We start from the raw sequence: 25,891 nt of genomic DNA, 5'->3' as shown, positions 1-25,891 counted from the left end.
TTATTTTTTTCACCCTTTGCTTTAACCTTTGTATTCTTAATTCTTTTGGTTTCTATGGATTCTTGGTTTAACTCTTTTTTGAATTTCATTATAACTCCAAATATATAATTTTTATTCTTCTTTTACTTTTATATGACTTGTAATATTATTTATATTATTTTACCCATTTTTTAGTTGCAATTCTTTTCTTGATTTGAACTCAGTAATCCTATTTCTTATATGACTCAAAGTATATTTTAATAAAATAATAAAATTTAAAAATTGTATAATAATTGTAATATTTTTATTATAATCATAACAAAAATCTCGTACTTAATAATTTGGGTTGGGTTTTCTAAGTAAAAATTAAAAATTTTAACATGACACTTATAGTATTATAATTTTTAAAAATTATTTAAATAAATTAACTCGGCCCGTACTGCATTAGTTATCAACTAGTATTTCTTATATCACCTTAGTCCTCCTAAGACGTGCCTTCATGTTGAAGACACGTCTTAAATATCTTCCCTAAAACAGAGCAAATTATCTTGAAGAAAATTAAGTTTTGTTTAGCCAACTAAAATGGCCCTTTCACTGTCTAAGAAAAGTTCTAAATCTTCGAAAGAGCTACAAAAGAACTTGGTTTCTTTCAGTTCATCCTTTCCATGTTACTCTCTCGAGTCCCTTTGACAGTTCTTCTTTTGGTGCTTGTTGTCCTCTGGTATATGTATATGTATATGTATGATATTATCAGCTCTCGGGCCCATATTGGAATCCTTCTGACTTTCTGAGTCCCTCTAGACCCATACCGGTAAGTCCACATGTCTTATTTTCTTAAGCCCGTCGCCCAACCGGGAGCCCATATGAGATTGTTCTGGACAGTTATAAACATAGCTCTGATACTTGCTAAGCTGGTCAAACCTGTAACTCCTTCGTTTTGATGATCACAACACAGCAAGCCATCATGTTGTTATTTGAGAATGTTTGCAGGATATAACAGCTTGATATCAGTGTTGTTTAAGTATTATGACAGCAAGCTATCATAAGATAGTAATCTATTTCAGCAAGTTATGATCACGATTGTCAGAATAACAGCAAGCCAAGATGCACAGTCCAGATTCAACAAGGAAGTCGAATTTCATGGAGATTTTATAGGATCTTCATATATATCAGTTGTAAGGACTTCTCTAATATAATATACGTGCATGATATATAGAGAGCTCATTTATAAAACGTTTTTACTTATTCAAATTGATTTCCTAAAGAATAGGAGTTTGTTTCTCTTTCAAACTCTTTCTCCTATTTTCTTATTAAAACATTTTATCCTCTACTAAATAGAAGAGATATTTTCTGTACGTTGGACATCTTTCTTTCTCTTCTATCTAACGTATACATGAACGTTGGAAAACCATCCCAACGATCTTACACGGTAGAATTGGATTCTAGCCGTTGTAATTTGTTGTGGCTGTTTTCAAACGTTAATGTGTGGTTATATAAGTGGTTTTCTTGCAGTTTTTACGACTGACGAATTTGCAAGCAAGAACACATACAACTCCTGATCTTTATTATTTCTAAAATACTCTCGAGCTCTAAATATATACACGTGTTTTATCTTAGAGAGAGTCTATAGTTTGAGTTGTAAACTTTATCATTGATTTGTATTGTTCAATTGTATTGATTAGTTGCTGGATAAGTTGGCTAGGGAAACAAGGGTTTAGTGGTACTTGCTAGAGGAGTTTGTACTACGGGGTAGTATAGTACTTAGAGAGCAGGTTCTTAAACAGGGTTTCAGCAAGCCATTATCAGCAGCTGGGATAAAGGGAGATATGTTGTTGTATCTTGTAGTTGTAACCTTCATTGATCAATAATATATTCTCTTACCAAGTTGGTAAGGGACCAGGACGTAGACCATAGGGGCTTAGGGGTCGAACCTGGCTAAAATTCTTGTGTGTTCTATTTACTTTCCTGCACATTATTTTCTGCATTGCATTTAGTCATCTCAGCTTACTATCATTGTCAGATTATAGTTCAGTTGTTAAAATCTCAGTAAGCTATTATCGGGTAAAATTTAAAAGTAATCCTAGTTAGCCATAATCACCTATTCACCCCCCCTCTAGGTGTAATTTCAGTTGGTATCAGAGCTTTGATATACTAATCTTTCTGTAACAGGAATAGTATTCGATCAAAATGGCTGACAAATATCCCGAAGGAACCTCAGATTACCGAGCACCTCTCTTGCTTGGTACAGAAAACTATAACTGGTGGAAAGGTCGCATGGAAGTGTATCTATCCAGGGAGCCACTAGCTTTGAGAGTTGTTCAGAAGGGTCCTTTTGAGTTGAAGGACAAAGAAGGCAAAGTGAAAGACGTTGATGATCTCACAGAGGCTGAACTAATCAAATACATCTTCAATGGAAAGGCTAGGAATTCTCTCATGAATGGGTTATGTCCTAGTGAATGTGATAAAGTCTCTTCATGCAAATCAGCTAAAGAGATATGGGATACTCTGGAATTGTATCACGAAGGATCCAAGAGTTTAAGAAAGGTGAAATTGAGTAAACTAATGAATGAGTTTGGAAATTTCAAGCTTCAAGACGGAGAAACTATTCGAGAAAGTCAAGCTAGATTCCAGATAATTCTGAATGCTTTAAAGCAGCTTGGCAAACATATCCCACAAGAGGAAATCAACATGAAGATACTTAGTGCTGTGCCATTTATCTATGAACCAAAGGTAACAGCTCTAGAATCCTCTCCAACTATAGATACTATGGATCAATTGGCTATTTTTGCAGAATTGGAACAATTTGAAAGCAAAATCAAGGAAAGCCAATCAAGTTCTATCCAAGCTCCAGTTGCTCAAATGAAGCAATTAGCTCTTCACACTAATGATAGCTTACTGGAATCTGAAGATGAGTCAGACGAAGAACTAGCTTTAATATCCAGAAAGATCAGAAAGATGATCGAGAAGAAGAACAAGCTGAAAAGAGATAAAGGCAGATTTTCCAACAACAAGAAGCCCAACAAGGATTCTAAAGATCAGACATGCTTTGAATGTGGAAAGCTAGGCCATTATAAGCGGCACTGCTACAAATTGAAGTCAAAATAGCAAACTGTCTTCAAGGATAAGAAGAAGGCTAAAGCTCTAATGACTTGGAGTGATGATGACTCGGTTTCCAGTGATGATTCAAATGGAGACATGGTCAATCTTGCCCTAGTTGGACTTGATGATGATTCTGTTCGAGGAAATTCAAAAAGTGGATACCTAAAAAGTGATTCAGAAGAAGATCAGAGTGAGGTAAACTCTTGTAAATATAATTTATCTTTTGAAAATATTGTTTTGGAACCACTAACCATGCAGGAATGTAAGAATATATCTATGGGTGAATATTATTCTCTTAAAGCTGAAAATAGCAAGCTAAAAGAGAAGAATAATTATCTCAAGACTATGGTTCAAGATTTGATGAGCAAAGTAGATACTTGGATTGACAAGAAGGTACCTACACAAGCTGGCAAAGAGGCTGAAATCAAGGATCTTCAAGCTAAAGTTAGTCATGTGGAAAACTTCAACAAAATTCTCCTCAAAAGAAACAAGACTCAATTAATGGAGATCACAGAGTTAAAGAAGGAGATTGAAGCAAGGGATGAATGTTTGGAGTTGTTCAAACTCAGAGAATCAATAGATGCAACACCTTCAAATCAAGTAGAAGAACCATCTCAGCAAGCTGAAATCATAAGTCAGCAAGCTGAAAAGATTGATCTGCTCACAAAGGAAGTTGAGGATCTGAAAAAGGGCATGGGATCATTTGTTCAAGGAGAATAAAGTCTCAAATCTATGATGAACAACACAAATATTCCATTGGTCAGAGAAGGAATTGGAATGAATGCAAACAAGAAGGACAAAGCTCTAAGATATGAAGGAAAACATGGCATACCCTATGATTATGCTATGCCTTGGAAGATATGCAACAGATGTGGAAAGAAAGGGCATCTTGAAAAGCATTGCAAAGTTCAGAATGGAGAAAAATCATACCATGGAGGAAACAAACAGAAAACAGCTTACTATGATCAGAATGGCAGAACAAAGACAACTTACCATCATCAGGCTGGCAGAGTTAAATCACCTAGATTTATCCAAAAATGGATAAAGAAATCTGATTTACATGTTCTATATGTTTTATCTGCTAACCATGTCGGACCCAACAAACTTTGGGTACCAAAAGGTTGAGTTGTTTTATTTGTTTTGTAGATGTGTCTTGCCGCTCGAGTCAAATCAACTCAATGGATTTTAGATAGCGGATGTACTAGACATATGAGTGGAGACAAAGCACAATTCTTGAGTCTTCAGATGAAAAAGGGTGGAAGAGTGACTATTGGTGATAGCAAAACTCTTCAAATTCTTGGAAAAGGTAAAATAGGTAATAAACATATTTCAATTGATAAAGTTCAATATGTTAAAGGCCTTAAATATAATCTGCTTAGCATAAGTCAGTTATATGATGATGGTCATAGTGTTAACTTTGGTATTGATAAGTGTATTATTACTATTGGTACTAACAAAGTCCCCCTAGTTGCTAGAAGCGAAGGAAATATATATATTTTGGACTTTGAGTTGCAGAAAACAGCTTGCTGTCTTGCTGCAATAGACACTGATCCTTATGTTTGGCATAGAAGATTGGGTCATGCTCACATGGACTTACTTAACAAGCTTTCAAAGAAGAAGCTAGTCAGAGGTTTACCCAAAATCAAGTATGTCAAGACTGAGGTGTGTTCCGCATGCCAATTAGGCAAGCAAATTAAAAGTACTCACAAAGCAAAGAAAATGGTATCTACTTCTAAACCCTTGGAACTTTTACATTTAGACTTATTTGGTCCAGAAGCATATAAAAGTATAGGAGGTAAGTAATATGGTTTTGTAATTGTTGATGATTATTCTCGTTTTACATGGGTATTGTTTCTTAGAACTAAAGATGCTGCTTTTAATGAGTTTGAGAAACTAATTAAATTACTTTAGAATAAGCTCAATACAAAGCTTGTAGGAATAAGGAGTGATCGAGGTGGTGAATTCCAAAAAGACTTTGTTACTTATTGTGAAGAAAGAGGAATATCACATGAATTCTCGGCTCCAAGGACTCAACAACAAAATGGTATGGTGGAACGCAAGAATAGGTCACTGCAAGAGACAACAAGGACTTTGTTGCAAGAAAGCAAGTTACCTAGAAGTTTTTGGGCAGAAGCAGTCAACACAGCATGCTATGTTCTGAATAGAGTATTGATAAGACCTATTTTGGACAAGACTCCATATGAATTGCTCAAGAAAAAGAGGCCCAACATCAGTTACTTCAGAATCTTTGGCTCAAAGTGTTTTGTGCTCAAGACAATTGGTAATGATGGTAAATTTGATGCTAAATCTTATGAAGCTATTTTTCATGGTTATTCTATGAATAGTAAAACCTATAGAGTTTATAATTTGTCTAAGCATATTGTTGAGGAATCTATAGATGTTACTTTTCAAGAACCTAACAATGATCTTCCAAGAGACGAGGAAGATGATGCAGGTGAAGCTGGACAACAGCAAGCTGAAACAGAGAAGGCTACTCCAAAACAGCAAGCTGAAACAGAGACTGATTCTGGAAAACAGCAAGCTGAAATTGAAACTGCCTCAGGAAATCAGCAAGCAGAACCTTCTACTCCAGTTGATGATGCAATTGTAAAGATGGCAAAGATGACTCTTGATGGTCCTAGAGGAAATAGAGCAAAGGATAAAATGCCAATCTATGATGGTGAAGACTTAGCTCCTCCATCTAAGATAAGGAAGACTTCACATGAAGATATTGCAAAGCATTCATTGCCAAAAGCTACACGGACAGTGAAGAATCACCCTCCAGAACAGGTTATTGGTGATATTTCTGATGGTTTCAAGACAAGAAAAGGCACTGCAAACTTTTGTGCTTATGCTGCATTTTTAGCTCAAGAGGAACCCAAAAATGTCAAAGAAGCACTTGAAGATGAAAATTGGATCACGGCTATGCAAGAAGAACTCAATCAATTCGAACGATGTGATGTTTGGGAACTGGTCAAGCCACCAAAGGATGCTTCAATCATTGGTACAAAATGGATTTTCAAGAATAAAGTGGATGAATTTGGTACTGTTACTCGAAATAAAGCAAGGCTCGTAGCACAAGGGTACAACCAACAAGAAGGCATTGACTTTGATCAAACTTATGCTCCAGTAGCTAGATTGGAATCAATTAGGATGCTTCTTGCTTATGCATGCTACAAGAAGATCAAGCTACATCAAATGGATGTCAAAAGTGCTTTTCTTAATGGATTTCTGGAAGAGGAAGTTTATGTCAAGCAACCCCCTGGTTTTGAACATGGACAACATCCAGATTATGTCTACAAGCTTAAGAAGGCATTATATGGCTTAAAGCAAGCACCAAGGGCTTGGTACAAGAGGCTTAGTAAGTTTTTGATCAAAAATGGCTTCATTCGAGGTAAAATTGATCCTACTTTATTTACTAAGCAAAATGGTAATGATATTTTGATTGTCCAGATATATGTAGATGATACAATCTTTGGATCCACTAATGATTCTATGTGTGAGTGGTTTTCTAAGTGAATGAGCAGTGAATTTGACATGAGCATGATGGGTGAGCTCAATTATTTCTTGGGGCTCCAAATTAAACAATCTAAAGATGGAATTTATGTGCATCAATCAAAATATGTCAAGAATTTGCTGACCAGATTTGGTTTTGACAATGTCAAGCCGAAATCTACTCCAATGAATGAAAATAGCAAGCTGACATCGGATGAAAAAGGTAAAGATGTTGATATCAAGAAGTATAGAGGTATGATTGGTAGTCTTTTATATCTTACTGCTTCTCAGCCAGATATTATGTATAGTGTATGTGTTTGTGCTCGTTTTCAAGCTAAACCTAAGGAATCACACTTAAATGCAGTTAAAAGAATATTTCGATATTTAAGTGGGACTATTAATCTTGGGTTATTTTATCCTATTAAAAGCACATTTGATCTTGTGGGATATAGTGATGCTGACTATGCAGGTTGTCAAACTGATAGAAAGAGCACAAGTGGTGTTTGCACATATTTAGGAAAAAGTCTCGTATCTTGGCAAAGTAAGAAACAAACTTCAGTTGCATTATCCACAGCAGAAGGTGAGTATTTGGCAGCTGGTAGCTGTTGCTCTCAAATTTTATGGATGATTCAGACTCTACGAGATTTTGGAATCAAGTGTGGCAAAGTTCCAATCTATTGTGACAATACTAGCACCATCAACATATCAAAGAATCCAGTTAATCCCTCAAGAACAAAGCATATTGATGTTCGTCATCATTTCTTGAGAGATAATGCTGCCAAAGGTAAGATTGAATTAGTTTTTGTACCTACTGAATATCAATTGGCAGATATCTTTACAAAACCCCTTGGCGAAGCAAGATTTTCAACCATTCGAAGGGAACTTGGTATGTGCAGTGTATAATGGCAAGCTATCATTGGAAATTTGGTAATGTTGGCTTACTATCATTTTTCATATTAGCTTACTATGATGGGTTATTAAAATGGCAATTTTGTGTTTAATGTAATTTTTTAATTATGATATGTCATTATGTGTTTATTGTCGTTACTTGTTTGTGTGTTTTGATGCTTTATCTTATAATTCTGATCAGCCCTCAACCTGAATCTTTTTTATGCTTTAAGGGGGAGTAATTTAGGAGACTTATGTTTATGTTTATGCCTGATTATTAAGTCTATCTGTTGGCTTATGTTTAATCTGTGGTTTGCTACTTGGTTTATGTTGGCTGTTATTTAAGACTTAATTGTCTTTTAGTTTTTAAGAATTGATGTAATGATATAATGCTGCTATATTGGTTATTTGGATATGCATATGTGTCATTTATATTAATTGCAGTAACATGTTATAAGTTTTTGAGATATGCATAGATTTAGGGGGAGTTTTTATAATTCTCCTAAATGTGTGTAATCATCAAAAAGGGGGAGATTGTAACTCCTTAGTTTTGATGATCACAACACAGCAAGCCATCATGTTGTTATTTGAGAATGTTTGCAGGATATAACAGCTTGATATCAGTGCTGTTTAAGTATCATGATAGCAAGCTATCATAAGATAGTAATCTATTTCAGCAAGCTATGATCACGATTGTCAGAATAACAGCAAGCCAAGATGCACAGTCCAGATTCAACAAGGAAGTCGAATTTCATGGAGATTTTATAGGATCTTCATATATATATCAGTTGTAAGGACTTCTCTAATATAATATACGTGCATGATATATAGAGAGCTCATTTACAAAACGTTTTTACTTATTCAAATTGATTTCCTAAAGAATAGGAGTTTGTTTCTCTTTCAAACTTTTTCTCCTATTTTCATATTAAAATGTTTTATCCTCTACTAAATAGAAGAGATATTTTCTGTACGTTGGACATCTTTCTTTCTCTTCTATCTAATGTATACATGAATGTTGGAAAACCATCCCAACGATCTTACACGGTAGAATTGGATTCTAGCCGTTGTAATTTGTTGAGGCTGTTTTCAAACGTTAATGTGTGGTTATATAAGTGGTTTTCTTGCAGTTTTTACGACTGACGAATTTGCAAGCAAGAACACATACAACTCCTGATCTTTATTGTTTCTAAAATACTCTCGAGCTCTAAATATATACACGTTTTTTTATCTTAGAGAGAGTCTATAGTTTGAGTTGTAAACTTTATCATTGATTTGTATTGTTCAATTGTATTGATTAGTTGCTGGATAAGTTGGCTAGGGAAACAAGGGTTTAGTGGTACTTGCTAGAGGAGTTTGTACTACGGGGTAGTATAGTACTTAGAGAGCAGGTTCTTAAACAGGGTTTCAGCAAGCCATTATCAGCAGCTGGGATAAAGGGAGATATATTGTTGTATCTTGTAGTTGTAACCTTCATTGATCAATAATATATTCTCTTACCAAGTTGGTAAGGGACCAGGACGTAGACCATAGGGGCTTAGGGGTCGAACCTGGCTAAAATTCTTGTGTGTTCTATTTACTTTCCTGCACATTATTTTCTGCATTGCATTTAGTCATCTCAGCTTACTATCATTGTCAGATTATAGTTCAGTTGTTAAAATCTCAGTAAGCTATTATCGGGTAAAATTTAAAAGTAATCCTAGTTAGCCATAATCACCTATTCACCCCCCTCTAGGTGTAATTTCAAAACCCGCACGGATTTGTTTTTGGATAACTCCCAAAAGGCCTCGTAGAAATGAAGTTAACTGGCCTATCCCACAAACGATGTGCGACAGCTCCTAAAAAAGGATTATGTCTTTGTTTTGGGTAATATTTTGTGGGATTTTCGGAGAAGGGATGATTCTCCACGGGGGAGTACATTTTTAAATCTCGAAGATAGTGCAAGACCCGATAAAGCTACTGATTGAAAGGCAACCTTGGCATGTTAATGACATTGAAATTCCACATCCTACCTTTTTCCATCCTCACTCCGATGAAGATATCATCTCATGGAAATTCAAGATCATACAATCAAGCCGAAAGAGGGGCACTGATGCCAAGAAACTTCACTACAATTACTGTATAAAATCTGGTCATGTTATTGATAAGTGCTTTAAACTCCAAGATTTTCCACAAGGTTTTAAATTCAACAAGCCATTCAACAATGGAAAAAGAATGGTTGCTCAAGTTGAAGTCTTAGAAATACCATCACATCCTCCAGCTCCCGCTGTTGCCAATTCTGTCAGTTCGGGTTCTTCTGGCACATCTGCAATGACTAGTATTTCACCAAAAATGTATTCACAACTAATGAATCTGCTCAAAACTGCTCAGTCTTCAGACTCTACTGTTGGCACTGCAAATTTTGCAAGTATTACTTATGAAATGAAAACATCTTTTATATGTTTTTTAGATGCACAAAGTACTAGCTAGATATTAGATAGTGGTGCAAGCGATCATATGTGTTCACAAAAAGAATTGTTCACTGCATTAAGTGTTTTACCCCATCCTATACACATTTCTATACCTCATGAGGAAATCATCATTATATCTCATGCTGGGACTATTCCTTTGACCCATGATATAGTACTTACAGATGTACTATATGTTCCTTATTTTAAGTACAATTTACTGTCGATCAGTAAACTTACTCATAACCTTAATTGTCCCATACTTTTCACACCCACTTCTTGTGTTTTACAGGGCAATTTTCTGAGGAAGCCACTGGAACTTGGTAGTTCTCATAGGGGCCTGTATTTGTTCCATTATCCTCCTGATATAAAAGAGTGCTTTTCTATAAATGTATCTTCTTTCAGTCATTTCAGTTATAATAAAAATATTATTAAAGATACTGTTTCAGCTTTAATTTGACATCATTGATTAGGTCATCTACCCTTGTCTAAACTATAAACTATATGTCATATTGATTCTCGTGATGCCAAATTAATTTCTGCTTGTGATGTTTGTGCGAAAGCACGTCAATATAGACTTCATTTCCCAAAAAGTAGTATTCATACAATTGCAAAGTTTGAGTTACTTCACATAGATCTTTGGGGTCCCTATTCAGTTCAAACGTATAATAAACACAAATATTTTCTTACCATTGTTGATGATTTTACTTGGACTCACTTATTGAGTTCTAACAGTAATGCTTATGAATTCATCAAATATTTCATTTTAATGGTTCAAAACTAGTTTAAAGGAACAGTTAAGATTGTCCGAACAGACAATGCTCTTGAGCTTGGCCTCAACAAAACAGCTTCTGATTTTCTTTTATCTAATGGCATAATCCATCAAACTTCATGTTCACACACACCACGGCAAAATGGTTTAGTTGAACGTAAGAACAAACATCTTCTCGAAACATCCAGGGCTCTTTTATTTCAATCCAGATTACCAAAACAGTTCTGGGGGCATTGTGTTCTTGCTGCAACATATCTGATAAATCGTTTTCCATCTAACCTGTTGAAGAATTGTTCCCCATATGAGCTATTGTTTTCTCTTAATCCTGACTACTCGAGACTTAAATCATTTGGTTATTTAAGTTACATTTCTACAACAAAACCACACAGAGATAAATTCACACCCCTTGTTATACCCTGTATTTTTCTAGGGTATCCTTATGGAAAGAAAACTTACAAGTTTCTTAATCTTAAAATTAATTTTGTGCTTATTTCACAAGATGTGGTGTTTCACGAGTCCATCTTTCCTTACACTAGTCAGAGAACTGGTAATTTCATTCATTTACCTATACTTGACTTTCATGATGAGTCTACTTCTCATCATGATGTACCAGTTCCTATAGTACATACTCCTAGTTCTTTTAATGATTTCTCTTATTCTGATACAAACAATGGTTCTTCTCATGACAATCCACCTCAAGTCTGTAAATCAACTAGATCTTTCAAAGTTCCAAATTACTTAAATTACTATGTTTATTCTTATGCCAAAACTGCTATATCTTGTCATAATACTACTTGTTTTTATACCATAACTCTATGTGTACTCCCATATTTCCATCTGTCAGTTTTGTGCAATCTTCTTATTTTTTTACAAATATCATTTCTTACATATCATCTCCTACTGAGCCTTCATCATGTAAGGAAGCAATTAAGTATCCTGAATGGCAAAAGGCGATTTCTGCAGAATTTGCTGCTCTTGACGCAAATAGAACCTGGTCTTTAGTTAAACTACCACCTGGCAAGAAACCTATATCATGTAAATAAGTTTTTAAGGTTAAACAAAATTCAGATGGCACTATTGAAAGATATAGAGCCAGGTTGTTGGTTAGGGGTTTTACACAAGTCGAAGTTGTTGATTTCACTGAGACTTTCTCCCCAGTTATGAAGATGACCATAATTCGAGCAATGGTTGCAACTGCAGTCAAGAAATGGTGGAATCTATATCATTTGGACGTGAATAAAGCGTTTCTTCATGGAGATCTTTATGAGGATGTATACATGCTTCCTCCTTCAGGTCTTATACTTTATGATTCAACTCTAGTCTGTAAGCTCGAAAAATCACTTAATGGTTTAAGGAAAGCATCACGTCAATGGAACACTAAATTGAAGACTACTTTTTGTCTCCAGTATATACAGTTTCTCAAAATGAATCTTCACTGTTTTATAAAAAGATTGGTTCTTTAGTGGTGTATTTAGCAGTGTACGTTGATGATATTTTGGTTGTTGGGAATTATAATGACGAAGTTATGGATATTAAAGCATATATTGACTCTGTTTTCAAGATCAAAGATCTCGATAAATTAAGATATTTTTTGGGTCTGGAATTCACTGAAGTTCCAGATGGCATGATCATCTCCTAGAGAAAATTCACAATTGTAATACCCCAACTTTTTATACAACTACTATACTTAGATATCAAACTTTATTCATACTTAAAACAAATCTCACATAGGCAAACAAGATTCCGAAATCCAACTCAGAAATAGTATCATATAGCTGAAATAAAGACAAATACAGAGAGACGCAGCTCTAAGATAAGACACTATCACTAAAATATTATTACAATAAGCTCAAGCCAAATGCATTTCCTTGTCCATCCCAGAAGTTTAACACCTGAAAATTTGTAAGTCATGGGCCAAACAGCCCAGCAAGAAAACAATTCGACACTAGTGGACCAAGGAGTTCATAATTTTTATAAAGCCAAAATCATTGCTCAAAATCCAAAGTTTACATATAACATAAATAAATTCCACAGCTCGCTAAGTTCACAAATACCTGGTGACACAGTATCAAAGGTTCACAATTGTCAATAATGCGCCTCTTACTAAGGTGCTAATGCGCCTCTTACTAAGGTACAAGCACGCCTAGTAAGGTATCAAAATCTAGTTCTGGAACTATACGCAATTACTAAATGTTTCATAGGTCAGAGCTCACTGGGAATTCTTATGTCTAAAACAATTACTTGATCTATAGTTGTTAAAATAAATGCAGTGCAAAAATATTTAACAGATTTCAAAATAAAAATAGAAGTGTGAAGAGTTAACTTACCTTGACACTCACAACCACTTTAACAATTTATCACTTCACGCAGAGAAATCCAATATATGTAGTTATTATTGAAAACAAACATAATTAATTATCCTCATACACTCTAATACACAACCCAGAAAAAGATAATATATATATAATTATATATACACAAAATAAGAACTCTAAAACAAAAACCAGGCAAAAGATAATATATATAAAATTATATATACACAAAATAAGGACTCTAAAACAAAAACCAGACAATAAAAACAACATATACAGAGAGCTGCAATACAAATAAAGCCAACATTATAAAATAACATGTGTTGCAATACAAAACTAGGCAACAAGATAATATATATAAAAAAACTAAATATAATGAAATATTATACTAACAACAATTTACTAAATGAGTTTTTAAAAATTATACAAGTCAATTAATACTATTACTACCATTTTCTAAAAACACACATAAGTAAAAAAAAATTAAATAAATAAACATGTATGTACATATACTAATAAAATATAATTAAAAATTTCTAGAATGAATAAATGATTGATCAATTTATAAAAATAAAACTAACAAAAACAGAGACTTATAAAAGAGAATAAAATCATCACATATGTCATTAACATAATAATAAAAACACGAATAATAAAATCTCATAAAATAAATAAACAGTTACATATTAACAATCTTTTATAAAAATAATACACATAATTAACTATTTTTCACATTTATCACGTTAACAACATAATTTAACAAAATCATATAAAAGGAGTTAACCAGAAATATCACATGTACATAATATTTCTTTTCACAAATCATTTTCTTTAAAATTAAAGACTACTTTTAAACAGAGCATTAAGTATTTAACAAAATATCAATGCATAATAAAATATATAAATCAACAAGCACATATATTAAGTATTAAAAATAACTTGACCATTACATAAATGAATACAGTACAACAACCTAAAACACACACGTTGAAAAGAAAACCCACAAAAAGAAAAGTACCTGAGAAAGAAAGAGTTGTGCAAGAAATAAATGAACTAAATTACATCTATTTATTTACAAATCTAACTACTATACTCCTAAGTGAACGCGTACTTATCGGTATCACCCTCCACTATTTTCAAAACTAACTCATATCTGTATTTTTAAAGTTTAACTCATATCTTATCTATTAGTAACAGGTTTTGACCAAGTAAAGAAAATAACTAAACGTTTCAAATTATGTACACTTTTTCTTCGTTTTTTTTAAAAATAAAGCACATTAACATTTTTACTACTTGTATATATTAAATCACTAGACTTACATAAACATATATATTTAATAAAAAAACTGGTTTTTACATTCTACCCTCCTTAAAAAAAAAAATTTGTCCCCAAATTTTAACAAAACATAAATCAAAGTGTAACACATAATCATTAAAAGAAATTGATCGCGTAGCTCAATCTTGCTTAGGTGTATGCTGATACACCGGTCCGTAATTTGGTCCAATAAGAGATGCCAAAGTGGCCTTATTTGTATTGTCTTTGTTACGATTTGGATCACGCTTTGGACATTCAGAAATCTTATGTCCCTTCTCTCCACAACTAAAACAAGCTGATGTGTTCTAAAGACGGTCTTTATCCAAGTGATTTTTGCCGCACCTTGAACATGTCATCTTGTTCCCTGAAGCGTTTCGAGAAAAATTTCCACCATTTCCTCGATTATTGAACTTTCTCGGGGGATCATTCTTGTTAAATCCACCTGTAGGCTCACATCTCTTCTTAGCCTCAGAGTCTTTCTTTCCTTCGTCTCCCACTAGCCCCCTCTCGACTACGAAAGCCTTGTTCAACACCATCTTATAGCTGTTTAGCTCAAAAGCAGCCACATGCCTCTTAATCTCATTACATAATCCTTCCTCAAATCTACGTGCCCTACTAATCTCGTCCGCTACCAAAGTTGGCACATACTTAGCCAAACGGGCGAATTCAGCCTCATACTCCGAGACAGTTTGCTTTTCTCCTTGTTCCAACCTTATAAAATTGCGCTCCAGCTTAGCTCGTACCGTCCTGGGAAAATACTTGTCCTTAAATGACTCCTTAAAAGTTTCCCAAGTGTATGCTCCAGAAGCCTCTTCTTCATTATTTTCAACGCGTCTTTTCTCCATTAGCCACCAGTCATAAGCACTTCCTTGGAGTTGGTAGCTTGCCAAATTAACCTTCTGCTCGTCCGTACTTCCTAGTAACTCAAAAATCTTCTCCATCTCTTGTAGCCACTTATCCACTTCTAAAGGATTTGTAGATCCTTCAAAAAGGGGTGGACTTAACTTCTTAAATTCGGATATCATGCTCCTAGGTCCACCTTGCTGGTTCCCCACCAACGTTGCCAATGTTTCAGCCAATTGAGTCATCACGTTGTTAGTATTCTGACGTGGCATGGTTCCTACATAATTCATTTAAAACTCAATCTCGATATTAATAACATTATACAAAATATTTATGACAAAGTAAAATCAATACTCGAAACTTTATTTATAAATTTCTTAAAATAATACAAGTAATCAAAACAAATGCATATATGAAATGAACTACAATCTAATGATAAGCTCAATCTTTCTTAAATAAGAGCTCAATTTGTCGATTCGTGATTTCCATTTGGAGTCGTATGTCCGATATGAAATTATTAATCTCCTTAACTCCTGTTTCAGTACACCATTTTTCTAAAGTTTTTGGATCATAAGAGTTAGTGAATTGGACAATCTCATCTAATTTCTTTTTATAGGTCTGTTGTGCAATTCTTGACTTATTCCTTTCATCCTTCAATTCCTCCACTAAAACATCTCTTTCTATCTTCAAATTTCCACTTTCAATAGTCAACTCATCAATCTGCTCCTCCAGCCAAACAATAGTATCACTATCCATATCTGTCAACTCCCCAAGAATTCCTCCTCTCGGTACTACCGGTCCAGTAACTGAGTCACAATCATCATAATCAGGAACTGGTGCCGAATCCCCCACATCCATAGTAGTAGGGGTCGTTACCTCCTGCTCTTGTTCATCTTCATCTTCAATGAACTCCTCTTCCGGATCATCCTCATCAATTATCTCATCTTCAAAACCCCAAATATTATCATTATCTGCCATCTACAAGTGTCACAACAAAATGTTAATATTTTAAAACTCTCAACTCACAGGTCACGCTTAAAAGGCAGTCTACAGGAAGTTAACCTAGGCTCTGAATACCAACTGTAATACCCCAACTTTTTATACAACAATTATACTTAAATATCAAACTTTATTCATACTTAAAACAAGTCTCACATAAGCAAACAAGATTCCGATATCCAACTCAGAAATAGTATCATATAGCTGAAATAAAGACAAATACAGAGAGACGCAGCTCTAAGATAAAACACTATCACTAAAATATTATTACAATAAGCTCAAGCAAAATGCATTTATTTCCTTGTCCATCCCAGAAGTTTAGCACCTGAAAATTTGTAAGTCATGAGCCAAACAGCCCAGCAAGAAAACAATTCGACACTAGTGGACCAAGAAGTTCATAATTTTTATAAAGCCAAAATCTTTGCTCAAAATCCAAAGTTTACATATAACATAAATAAATTCCACAGCTCGCTAAGGTCACAAATACCTGGTGACACAGTATCGTTCACAACTGTCAATAATGCGCCTCTTACTAAGGTATCATAAACTGTGCAAAGCATGCCCTAGTAAGGTATCAAAATCTAGTTCTGGAACTATACGCAATTACTAAATATTTCATAGGTCAGAGCTCACTGGGAATTCTTATGTCTAAAATAATTACTTGATCCATAGTTGTTAAAATAAAAGCAGTGCAAAAATATTTAACAGATTTCAAAATAAAAATAAAAGTGTGAAGAGTTAACTTACCTTGACACTGACAACCACTTTAACAATTTATCACTTCACGCAGAGAAATCCAACCTATGTAGTTATTATTAAAAACAAACATAATTAATTATCCTCATACACTCTAATACACAAACCAGGCAAAAGATAATATATATATATATATAATTATATATACACAAAATAAGAACTCTAAAACAAAAACCAGGCAAAAGATAATATATATATAAAATTATATATACACAAAATAAGGACTCTAAAACAGAAACCAGGCAATAAAAACAACATATACAGAGAGCTGCAATACAAAATCAGCCAACATTATAAAATAACATGTGTTTCAATACAAAACCAGGCAACAAGATAATATATATAAAAAAATAAATATAATGAAATATTATACTAACAAGAATTTACTAAATGAGTTTTTAAAAATTATACAAGTGAATTAATACTATTACTACCATTTTCTAAAAACACACATAAGTAAAAAAAAATTAAATAAATAAACATGTATGTACATATACTAATAAAATATAATTAAAAATTTCTAGAATGAATAAATGATTGATAAATTTATAAAAATAAAACTAACAAAAACAGAGACTTACAAAAGAGAATAAAATCATCACATATGTCATTAATATAATAATAAAAACACTAATAATAATATCTCATAAAATAAATAAACAGTTACATATTAACAATCTTTTATAAAAATAATACACATAATTAACTATTTTTCACATTTATCACGTTAACAACATAATTTAACAAAATCATATAAAATGAGTTAACAGAAATATCACATGTACATAATATTTCTTTTCACAAATCATTTTCTTTAAAATTAAAGACTACTTTTAAACGGAGTATTAAGTATTTAACAAAATATCAATGTATAATAAAATATATAAATCAACAAGCACATATATTAAGTAATAAAAATATCTTGACCATTACATAAATGAATACAGTACAACAATGAGTAACCTAAAACACACACGTTGAAAAGAAAATCGAGAGAAAGAAAAGTACCTGACAAAGAAGAGAGCTGTGCAATAAACAAATGAACTAAATTACATCTATTTATATACAAATCTAACGTACTGTACTCCTAAGTTAACGCGTACTTATCAGTATCACCCTCCACTATTTTCAAAACTAACTCATATATGTATTTTTAAAGTTTAACTCATATCTTATCTATTAGTAACAGGTTTTGACCAAGAAAAGACTAAACGTTTCAAATTATGTACACTTTTTTTTAAATAAAGCACATTAACATTTTTACTCCTTGTATATATTAAATTACTAGATATACATAAACATATATATTTAATAAAAAAAACTGGTTTTTACAACAATGGACTTATTATCCGAATTTGATTGCTCAACTTCTTCCCCAGTTCTGACATATTTAGATCTTAGTATTAAACTCTTACCTGATGAGGGTGCCTTGCTGACATATGCTTCAGAATATAGGAGGTTGATAGGGAAACTCAATTTTCTCACAAATACTCGCCCTGATTAGTCTTTTTGTGTTCAACATTTAAGTCAGTTTATGTCTTCACCTTGACAGCCTCACTGTGATACTGCTATTCATGTCTTGAAATATCTCAGAAATGATCCAGGCCAAGGTCTCTTATACACTAAGAATTCTTCTTTAACACTGGAAGCTTACTGCGATGCTGACTGGGCATCTTGTCCAAACAATAGAAAATATGTAAGTGATTTTATCGTTTTGTTTGGGGGAAATCTGATTTCCTGGAAATCAAATAAATAACATACAGTGTCATTGTCCTCTGTAGAAGCATAATATCGTTCTTTAAGATGTTTAACTACTGAGCTTGCTTGGCTTTCTTGTCTTCTTTATGAACTTGACGTCTAAGACATTGTTCCTATTTGTTAAATGGCATTTATATCCACTTATAACGCTCCGTAAAGTTTCGAATTGGTGTTTTGTACTCAAGTTATTTGTGTTTTTGATGTGTTTTTATAGTGTTTTGCATTTCAGGCATAAATAAGGGATCAAGGAGATTTAGCATTGCTTTGGTGCCAAAATGGTGTTAGGGAGGTGTCGTGATTAATTGCTCGTTGAATGCCATCAAGAATCAGAAATAAAAGAATGTAAATCAGTTTTTTCCAGAATAGCAGAAGGACAACGCGCCCGCGCTGGTGAAGCGCGCGGCCGCACTGTTTCCGGATTTCAGAATCCTGTTGCAGTTAGAAGAGGGATTTTCTGGGCTTCTGGATTAATTGGGTTGCTATATAAAGACAACTTAAAGATGTTTTTCACAACAGAGCTTAAGGAGAAGATGACAAGAAGACCTATAGCACAATTCAACGAAGGCGAAGAAGATCTAGTTGATTCTTGTGAATCTTTGTTTTAAGTTGTAATCTTGGATGCTCGTTTCTTGTTTGTTGAACCTATACTCTGGATTACGTACTTTGTTTATTATTCATTTTTATAAAGACCTAGTTTATTATACCATGCTTTCATCGGAACCCACGGTGAGGATGAGTTCGGTTATGAACTAATCGTTATCGTGGGGTTCTAATGGATTATTTATTGGTTTCAATAGTTAATCTTGTTTCGATATCTTAGTGTGTGGTGATTGTATGATATTCTAGTATTGGTTGTACTTATTTGTCTTATGTGTGTCGCGAACATATAAGATATCGTGTTAATCTCTAAGTCCTTGCCCTATGTAATCATGATAGATAACTTGCGCATTAAACCTTTGTGTTGTCAAATTCTATTGACATATAGGGTCTCAACATACTTGATGTCTATTCAGCTTCTATCTCTTTTGTGGATGTTTGGTAGTATGGTATTCGTGCAACGAAAGTTGATGCTTATCAGTTTTGTGTTATCTGATTAGTTGTCATCACCATTGCATGCTAATCCCATGTTTGTCTCATATAGTAAATCAACCTTTATTCTCTTAGTTAATTGCATGTTAGTTAATATTTTAGTTATAAACAACCCCAAATTGTTATTCGTCTTAACATTGAATAATAACCATATCATTGTTGCATAAGCGCATAAATCTTAAGTAAACCAAAAGAGTCTCTGTGGGAACGAACTAGAAAGAATTCTATATTACTTGCGAACGCGTATACTTGTGTGTATTATTAGCGCGTATTTTCGTCCTAACAATGTTCCTGTTAAATGCGATAATCAGGCTGTCATATACATTACCAAGAACCTTGTTTATCATGAGAGAACCAAAATATCGAATTAAACTGTCATTTTATTCACACCAAGCTTGCATCTGGGCTCATTTCCCTGTCATATACACCATCGAAAGAACAGTTTGCTGACATTTGTACGAAGCCTTTGATGGGAATGCACCATCATGGTCTATTAGGCAAGTTGGGAGTGTCTAACTCACCCTGAAACTTGAGGGGGTGTTAGGATTGATCAATATAAACAGATTAGTGATAGTCAACTGTAATTAGTTAATTAATTTAAAAGCAATATGTTTTCCCTCCTCTTTTATATAAGTAGAGTAGGCCTCTTTTCTAGTTACTCAAACTTTGTAACAAACTCATCATTCCTGTGAGAAATGAACAAACAGGCTGATTCTCTTTCTTCAATGTATACAATCTGGTTAGATTTCACACTAGCTCCACAATTCTGAAAACAAAAAGAAATATTGCTACCAATTACCACCTTATTTTTCATACATTTTAGAGTAACAACATAATTGTTACAAATAGCTTATTTTGAGTTTGGTGGAAAATCTTGTTCATGCTCAGAGAGTTCTGGTTGTCAAGACAGGGAGGGAAAAGAGAATATGCAACAACAGTCATCTCGATCTGACAAACACTCAGTTGATCATGACGCAAGCATTGAAGCATGTATTAATCTTATACGCAGACTTCAATCCAGACAATTATTATCCATATTAGTTAATTAATAAGTACTAGTATATAACCCGTGCCAAGCACGGCCGAGATCAAAATATCAATATTTAATAATGATTATAAAAATTTATTTTAATTTTTATTAAAATATATAATAAATAAATTTGTACGATTATTGCAATTTTCACTTTTAAATTATATGTATCTTTCATTAATTCAAATTTCATTATAACAACAAACCCAACGTTATTATGTATTTATTGTTCAAAAAGACATAACTAATATTTTACATCAAAACTTTAGTCGCGACACGATTAATGAATAATTTAATGAAAAATTAAATCAACAACACTAAGTAATTGCATATTAAATTTCTTATTGTTAGCTGAATTTGTGTTTTTATACAGTTTGTGATTGCATAATTTTTTCTAATAAAATTATTCATTATGTATGTATAAATTTACATTTGGTGCTAAAATAGTATTATGTAGGTATGAATCTAAAAATTACAATGTATATACGATTTTGTTTATATAAAAATAATATAAATATGTGGTATATAAAAATCAAAAAACGGGTAAAGTATTACATATAGAATTATGTTGTGAAAACAATAATTGGAAGGACAGTGCTCTGATTTATAGGTACACCATACACATGCTCTGTTTTATACCAGTTACTCTGCTGTCATGGTCCCTCTGAGACAAGTCTCCCGCGACTTCAATAATTATAATTACATTCTATATCTTTTATGGTCCCTCTGAGATTTCTCTTCTTTTTATGGACTTAATATTCGATTACGATCACTTTCACGTGTACCTAAATTCAACAACAATATGTTAGACATTGCTTTTCAGTTATTTATTTACTCAGACTTCTTCCTAAGAAGCAATTTTAGCAAAGCTTAAAATGAGATTATTCGTAATTGCATAATTTCGCATACTAAGCTGAGATCGGCAATGGATGGTTGGAGTGTCCCAGCAGTAAAAAAAGGTTTCAACAGACAAAGTATAAATTGATCGACCACACAAAACACGACACTCTTTCAGTGTTGAGGGCATCTTTAGCTAAAGAGAAGTGACAAGTTGCTAAAGCCTCTTTGTAGGGACACCATTCACATGCTTTTATTAATTATTATCCACAAAAAGACACCACTCAGGATGTGAAAGGATCTCATAGGCAAACCAATGAATTAAAGCTTTTATTTCTGTAATTCTGTGCACAATAGACCTTACAAATCATAAATTAGTATTGTTCTTGTTGTAGTTACTTCGATTACCTTCAGATCATAAAGCTTAATAAAGAAGAATGGTTGATGCAATCGTATCTCTTGCAATTGAAAAGCTTGGTGCATTTATTGCACAAGAAGTTAACATTCTACTCGAAGTGAAAGATAATGCAAGATGGCTCAAAGATGAATTGGGCCACCTCCAAGCTGTTGTAAGAGATGCAGAATCAAGGCAGGAAGAGCAAATACGGATGTGGGTGAACACCATCAGAGATGTCGCCAATGATGCCGTAAAAATCCTGAGCGATTTTAGTGCTCACCAACAAGAATATGCAGCTCCGAAACAAGGTATCTTGGATCGTGTTCGGGCCTGTTTTTGCTTGATCAAAAAAGAAGCTACACTTTACGATATCGGCAAGGAGATAGATTCAATCAAGAAAAGGATTGAAGTGATCAAGAATAGGCGAAATGACTACCGTATTGACAACATCTTAGCCACTGCAAACAAGCAGCAGAAAGAGAGAACATTGTTGAGAATAACCGCCATTAATAACCAGGTGGAAGTGGTTGGCTTCGAGGATGATTTTAAGACTTTGATGGGGGAGCTTAACAGCAAGGACCTCTCCCTCAAAGTCATTTCAATTCACGGAATGGGGGGATTGGGCAAGACTTCACTTGCCACAAAGTTGTACAACTCTAGCGAGTTGAGAAATTTTGACACTCGTGCTAAGGTTTGTGTGTCCAACGAATATAACATAAAAGATGTTGTGAAGAGAATAGTGACGTCCTTTATGGGAGCTGAGTACGAACAAAAGTTGTCAACCATGGACGAGTATCATTTGCTGCAGCACCTGCCAGAGTTACTTCGAAGTCGAGGCCGATATTTGGTTTTGATTGATGATATATGGGACATAAAGGTTTGGGACCAGATTAAAACTGCTTTTCCAAACCAGAAAAACGGTAGTAGAATCATCATAACCACCCGCAACAAAAAAGTTGCAGAGATGGCAGATGACAAATGTTTTGTCCATCAACTCCGTTTCTAACAGAAGATGAGAGCTGGGAATTGTTCTGTAAGAGAGCAGAACCAACAACCCTAAATTTCAAGAAATTTGGAAAGGAGATGGTTGGTAAATGTCGAGGTTTACCACTTGCAATCGTGGTACTGAGCGGCCTCTTATCACACAACATGAGCTATGATTATTGGTCAAAGGTGAAGGAGCATATATGGAGACACTTGAAGGATGATGACTTGTCTCCCCAGATTGGAGAAATACTGAGTTTGAGTTTTAATGACTTGTCTCCCCAAATGAAAGACTGTTTTCTCTACCTTGCAAGGTACCCAGAAGACCATGTGATTAATTTGGACGAGTTGAAGCGTCTATGGATTGCAGAGGAATTCATATCAGAAGCCGAAGAAGGTGAAGGAGTAATCATGGAGGACATGGCTGAAAACTGTTTGAATGAGCTGATTAACCGTAATTTGCTTCAGGTAAATAAATTGCGATGGAGCGGACAAGTTCAGGGTTGCCGGGTCCATGATCTTGTCCGTGATCTTGCCATAAAAAAAGCAAAGGAGCACAAGTTGTTGGGCGTTTTGGACGCAGGTAAACACCATCCAGAACACATTCATTTGTTGGAAGGACAACCCCGTCATGTCATTTACAATGAAATAGGTGAGTACTTGAAACTAGTTGAGCGTAGATTTGATGCTTTACTTGTGCGTTCATTGGCAGTGGTAAATTATTTAAGTGGTAAATATGAATTAGAAGAAATGAAGTTGGTGTGTGCGAGATTCAAAAATCTTAAAGTCCTAGATATGGATAGTGTGCAATCTAAGAGAATACCAGAAGAAATAGGAGATTTAGTTCATTTAAAGTACTTGTGCTTAATGGGTGGTGAGAGTTATTCTGATGATCCTATAGAAATTCCAGCAAGTATAGGCAAGCTTAAAAAGCTACAAACCTTGCACGGTGGGCGGAGAACATACTACACAGTTCCTAGGGAGATATGTGAGCTTCATGAGTTGAGGCATCTGCACATTGAAATTAGAGGGAGTTTGAATATCGGTACCCACCAAACAAAGTTACAGACTCTCCTTAGAATATCGTGTAAAGAATGGATGAAGATTGACACTGTTAATCTCACCAACCTCCATACACTCTGTATATATGGAGAAAAAGAAGAAAACAGTTACACGCTGGAGTCCGTATCCAATTTAACAAGTCTCCAAACATTCATCCTATACTTTGACCCTGTTGAGATTCCAACACTGAAACCACTCTCGTCTTGCAATCGTCTCAAGAGCGTCTACTTATGGGGTATTCTAAAACATTCATCGGAACTACGTCATCTGCCCGATTCAATCACGGATTTAAGTCTAGTTAATACTAAGTTTACAGAAGATCCAATGCCCACTCTGGGAAGTTTGTCGAATCTCACCGCTCTTCAGTTGACTGATGTGTACCAGGCATACAAGGGAAACAAAATGGTATGCAGTGAGAATGGGTTTCCAAGTGTTCAAATTTTAAGATTAGACGGATTCTTCAATCTGGAAGAATTGGAAGTTGGGGAAGGGGCTTTCCCTTCTCTCAAACAATTTCAAACACGGCTGTGTCCAAAACTGGAGAACATTCCTGTACAACTAGCAGAACGCGTAGGCGCCTGGGTTGGATGACTTAACTTTTTATTTTTGTTTGATGCTCATTCATTATAATGAGATTAATTACGGTTATCTAAGAATTATAAAATTCACGTTTGTTTCTTTTTAACCAAGTTCAACTTTATTTGTTGATGTTTTATTTTTTTAATAGAGGATGAGATTATGTCTTTTTAATTTTATTACAGCTTTTGATTACAACCTTTATTTGTGTCATATGATTATATTATGTTTCGTTATATTTTTATTATCTTTTATTCATACATATCTTATAATTCTATTAAATTTTATTTTATTTTTATTTTCTTATACTTTTACATGTTTTATAATTTTATTAATTTTTATTTTATTTTTTCACCCTTTGCTTTAACCTTTGTGTTCTTAATTCTTTTGGTTTCTATGGATTCTTGGTTTAACTCTTTTTTAAATTTCAATATAACTCCAAATATATAATTTTTATTCTTCTTTTACTTTTATATGACTTGTAATATTATTTATATTATTTTACCCATTTTTTAGTTGCAATTCTTTTCTTGATTTGAACTCAGTAATCCTATTTCTTATATGACTCAAAGAATATTCTAATAAAATAATAAAATTTAAAAATCGTATAATAATTGTAATATTTTTATTATAATCATAACAAAAATCTCGTACTTAATAGTTTGGGTTGGGTTTTCTGAGTAAAAATTAAAAATTTTAACATGACACTTATATTATTATAATTTTTAAAATTATTTAAATAAATTAACTCGGCCCGCATTAGTTATCAACTAGTATTTCTTATATCAACTTAGTCCTCCTAAGACGTGCCTTTATGTTGAAGACACGTCTTAAATATCTTCCCTAAAAACAGAGCAAATTATCTTGAAGAAAATTAAGTTTTGTTTAGCCAACTAAAATGGCCCTTTCACTGTCTAAGAAAAGTTCTAAATCTTCGAAAAGAGCTGCAAAAGAACTTGGTTTCTTTTAGTTCATCCTTTCCAAGTTACTCTCTCGAGTCCCTTTGAAAGTTCTTCTTTTGGTGCTTGTCCTCTGGTATATGTATATGTATGATATTATCGGCTCTCGGGCCCATACTGGAATCCTTCTGGCTTTCTGACTCCCTCTAGACCCATACCGGTAAGTCCACCTGTCTTATTTTCTTAAGCCCGTCGCCCAACCGGGAGCCCATAAGAGACTGTTCTGGACAGTTATAAACATAGCTCTGATACTTGCTAAGCAGGTCAAACCGGCACGGATTTGTTTTTGGATAACTC

The 25,891-nt window shown here is 33.9% G+C and overlaps 2 protein-coding genes across 2 annotated transcripts; both read left to right on the top strand.

The window, feature by feature from the left end:
- The first annotated feature begins 21,748 nt into the window (after positions 1 to 21,748).
- LOC141672095 (putative disease resistance RPP13-like protein 3) lies at positions 21,749 to 23,019 on the top strand. The gene has a single exon (XM_074478592.1). The coding sequence runs from the start codon at positions 22,054 to 22,056 to the stop codon at positions 23,017 to 23,019; it is 966 nt and encodes a 321-aa protein (XP_074334693.1). The 5' UTR covers positions 21,749 to 22,053.
- On the top strand, positions 22,992 to 24,809 carry LOC141672092 (putative disease resistance RPP13-like protein 3). The gene has a single exon (XM_074478591.1). The coding sequence runs from the start codon at positions 22,992 to 22,994 to the stop codon at positions 24,648 to 24,650; it is 1,659 nt and encodes a 552-aa protein (XP_074334692.1). The 3' UTR covers positions 24,651 to 24,809.
- The last annotated feature ends 1,082 nt before the right edge of the window (positions 24,810 to 25,891 follow it).

The sequence above is a fragment of the Apium graveolens genome, chromosome 7 (assembly GCF_009905375.1).
Source record: "Apium graveolens cultivar Ventura chromosome 7, ASM990537v1, whole genome shotgun sequence".
Classification (NCBI taxonomy): Eukaryota; Viridiplantae; Streptophyta; class Magnoliopsida; order Apiales; family Apiaceae; genus Apium; species Apium graveolens.
The sequence above is the reverse complement of the archived record's forward strand: the minus strand, read 5'-3'. Positions and strand labels throughout refer to the sequence as shown.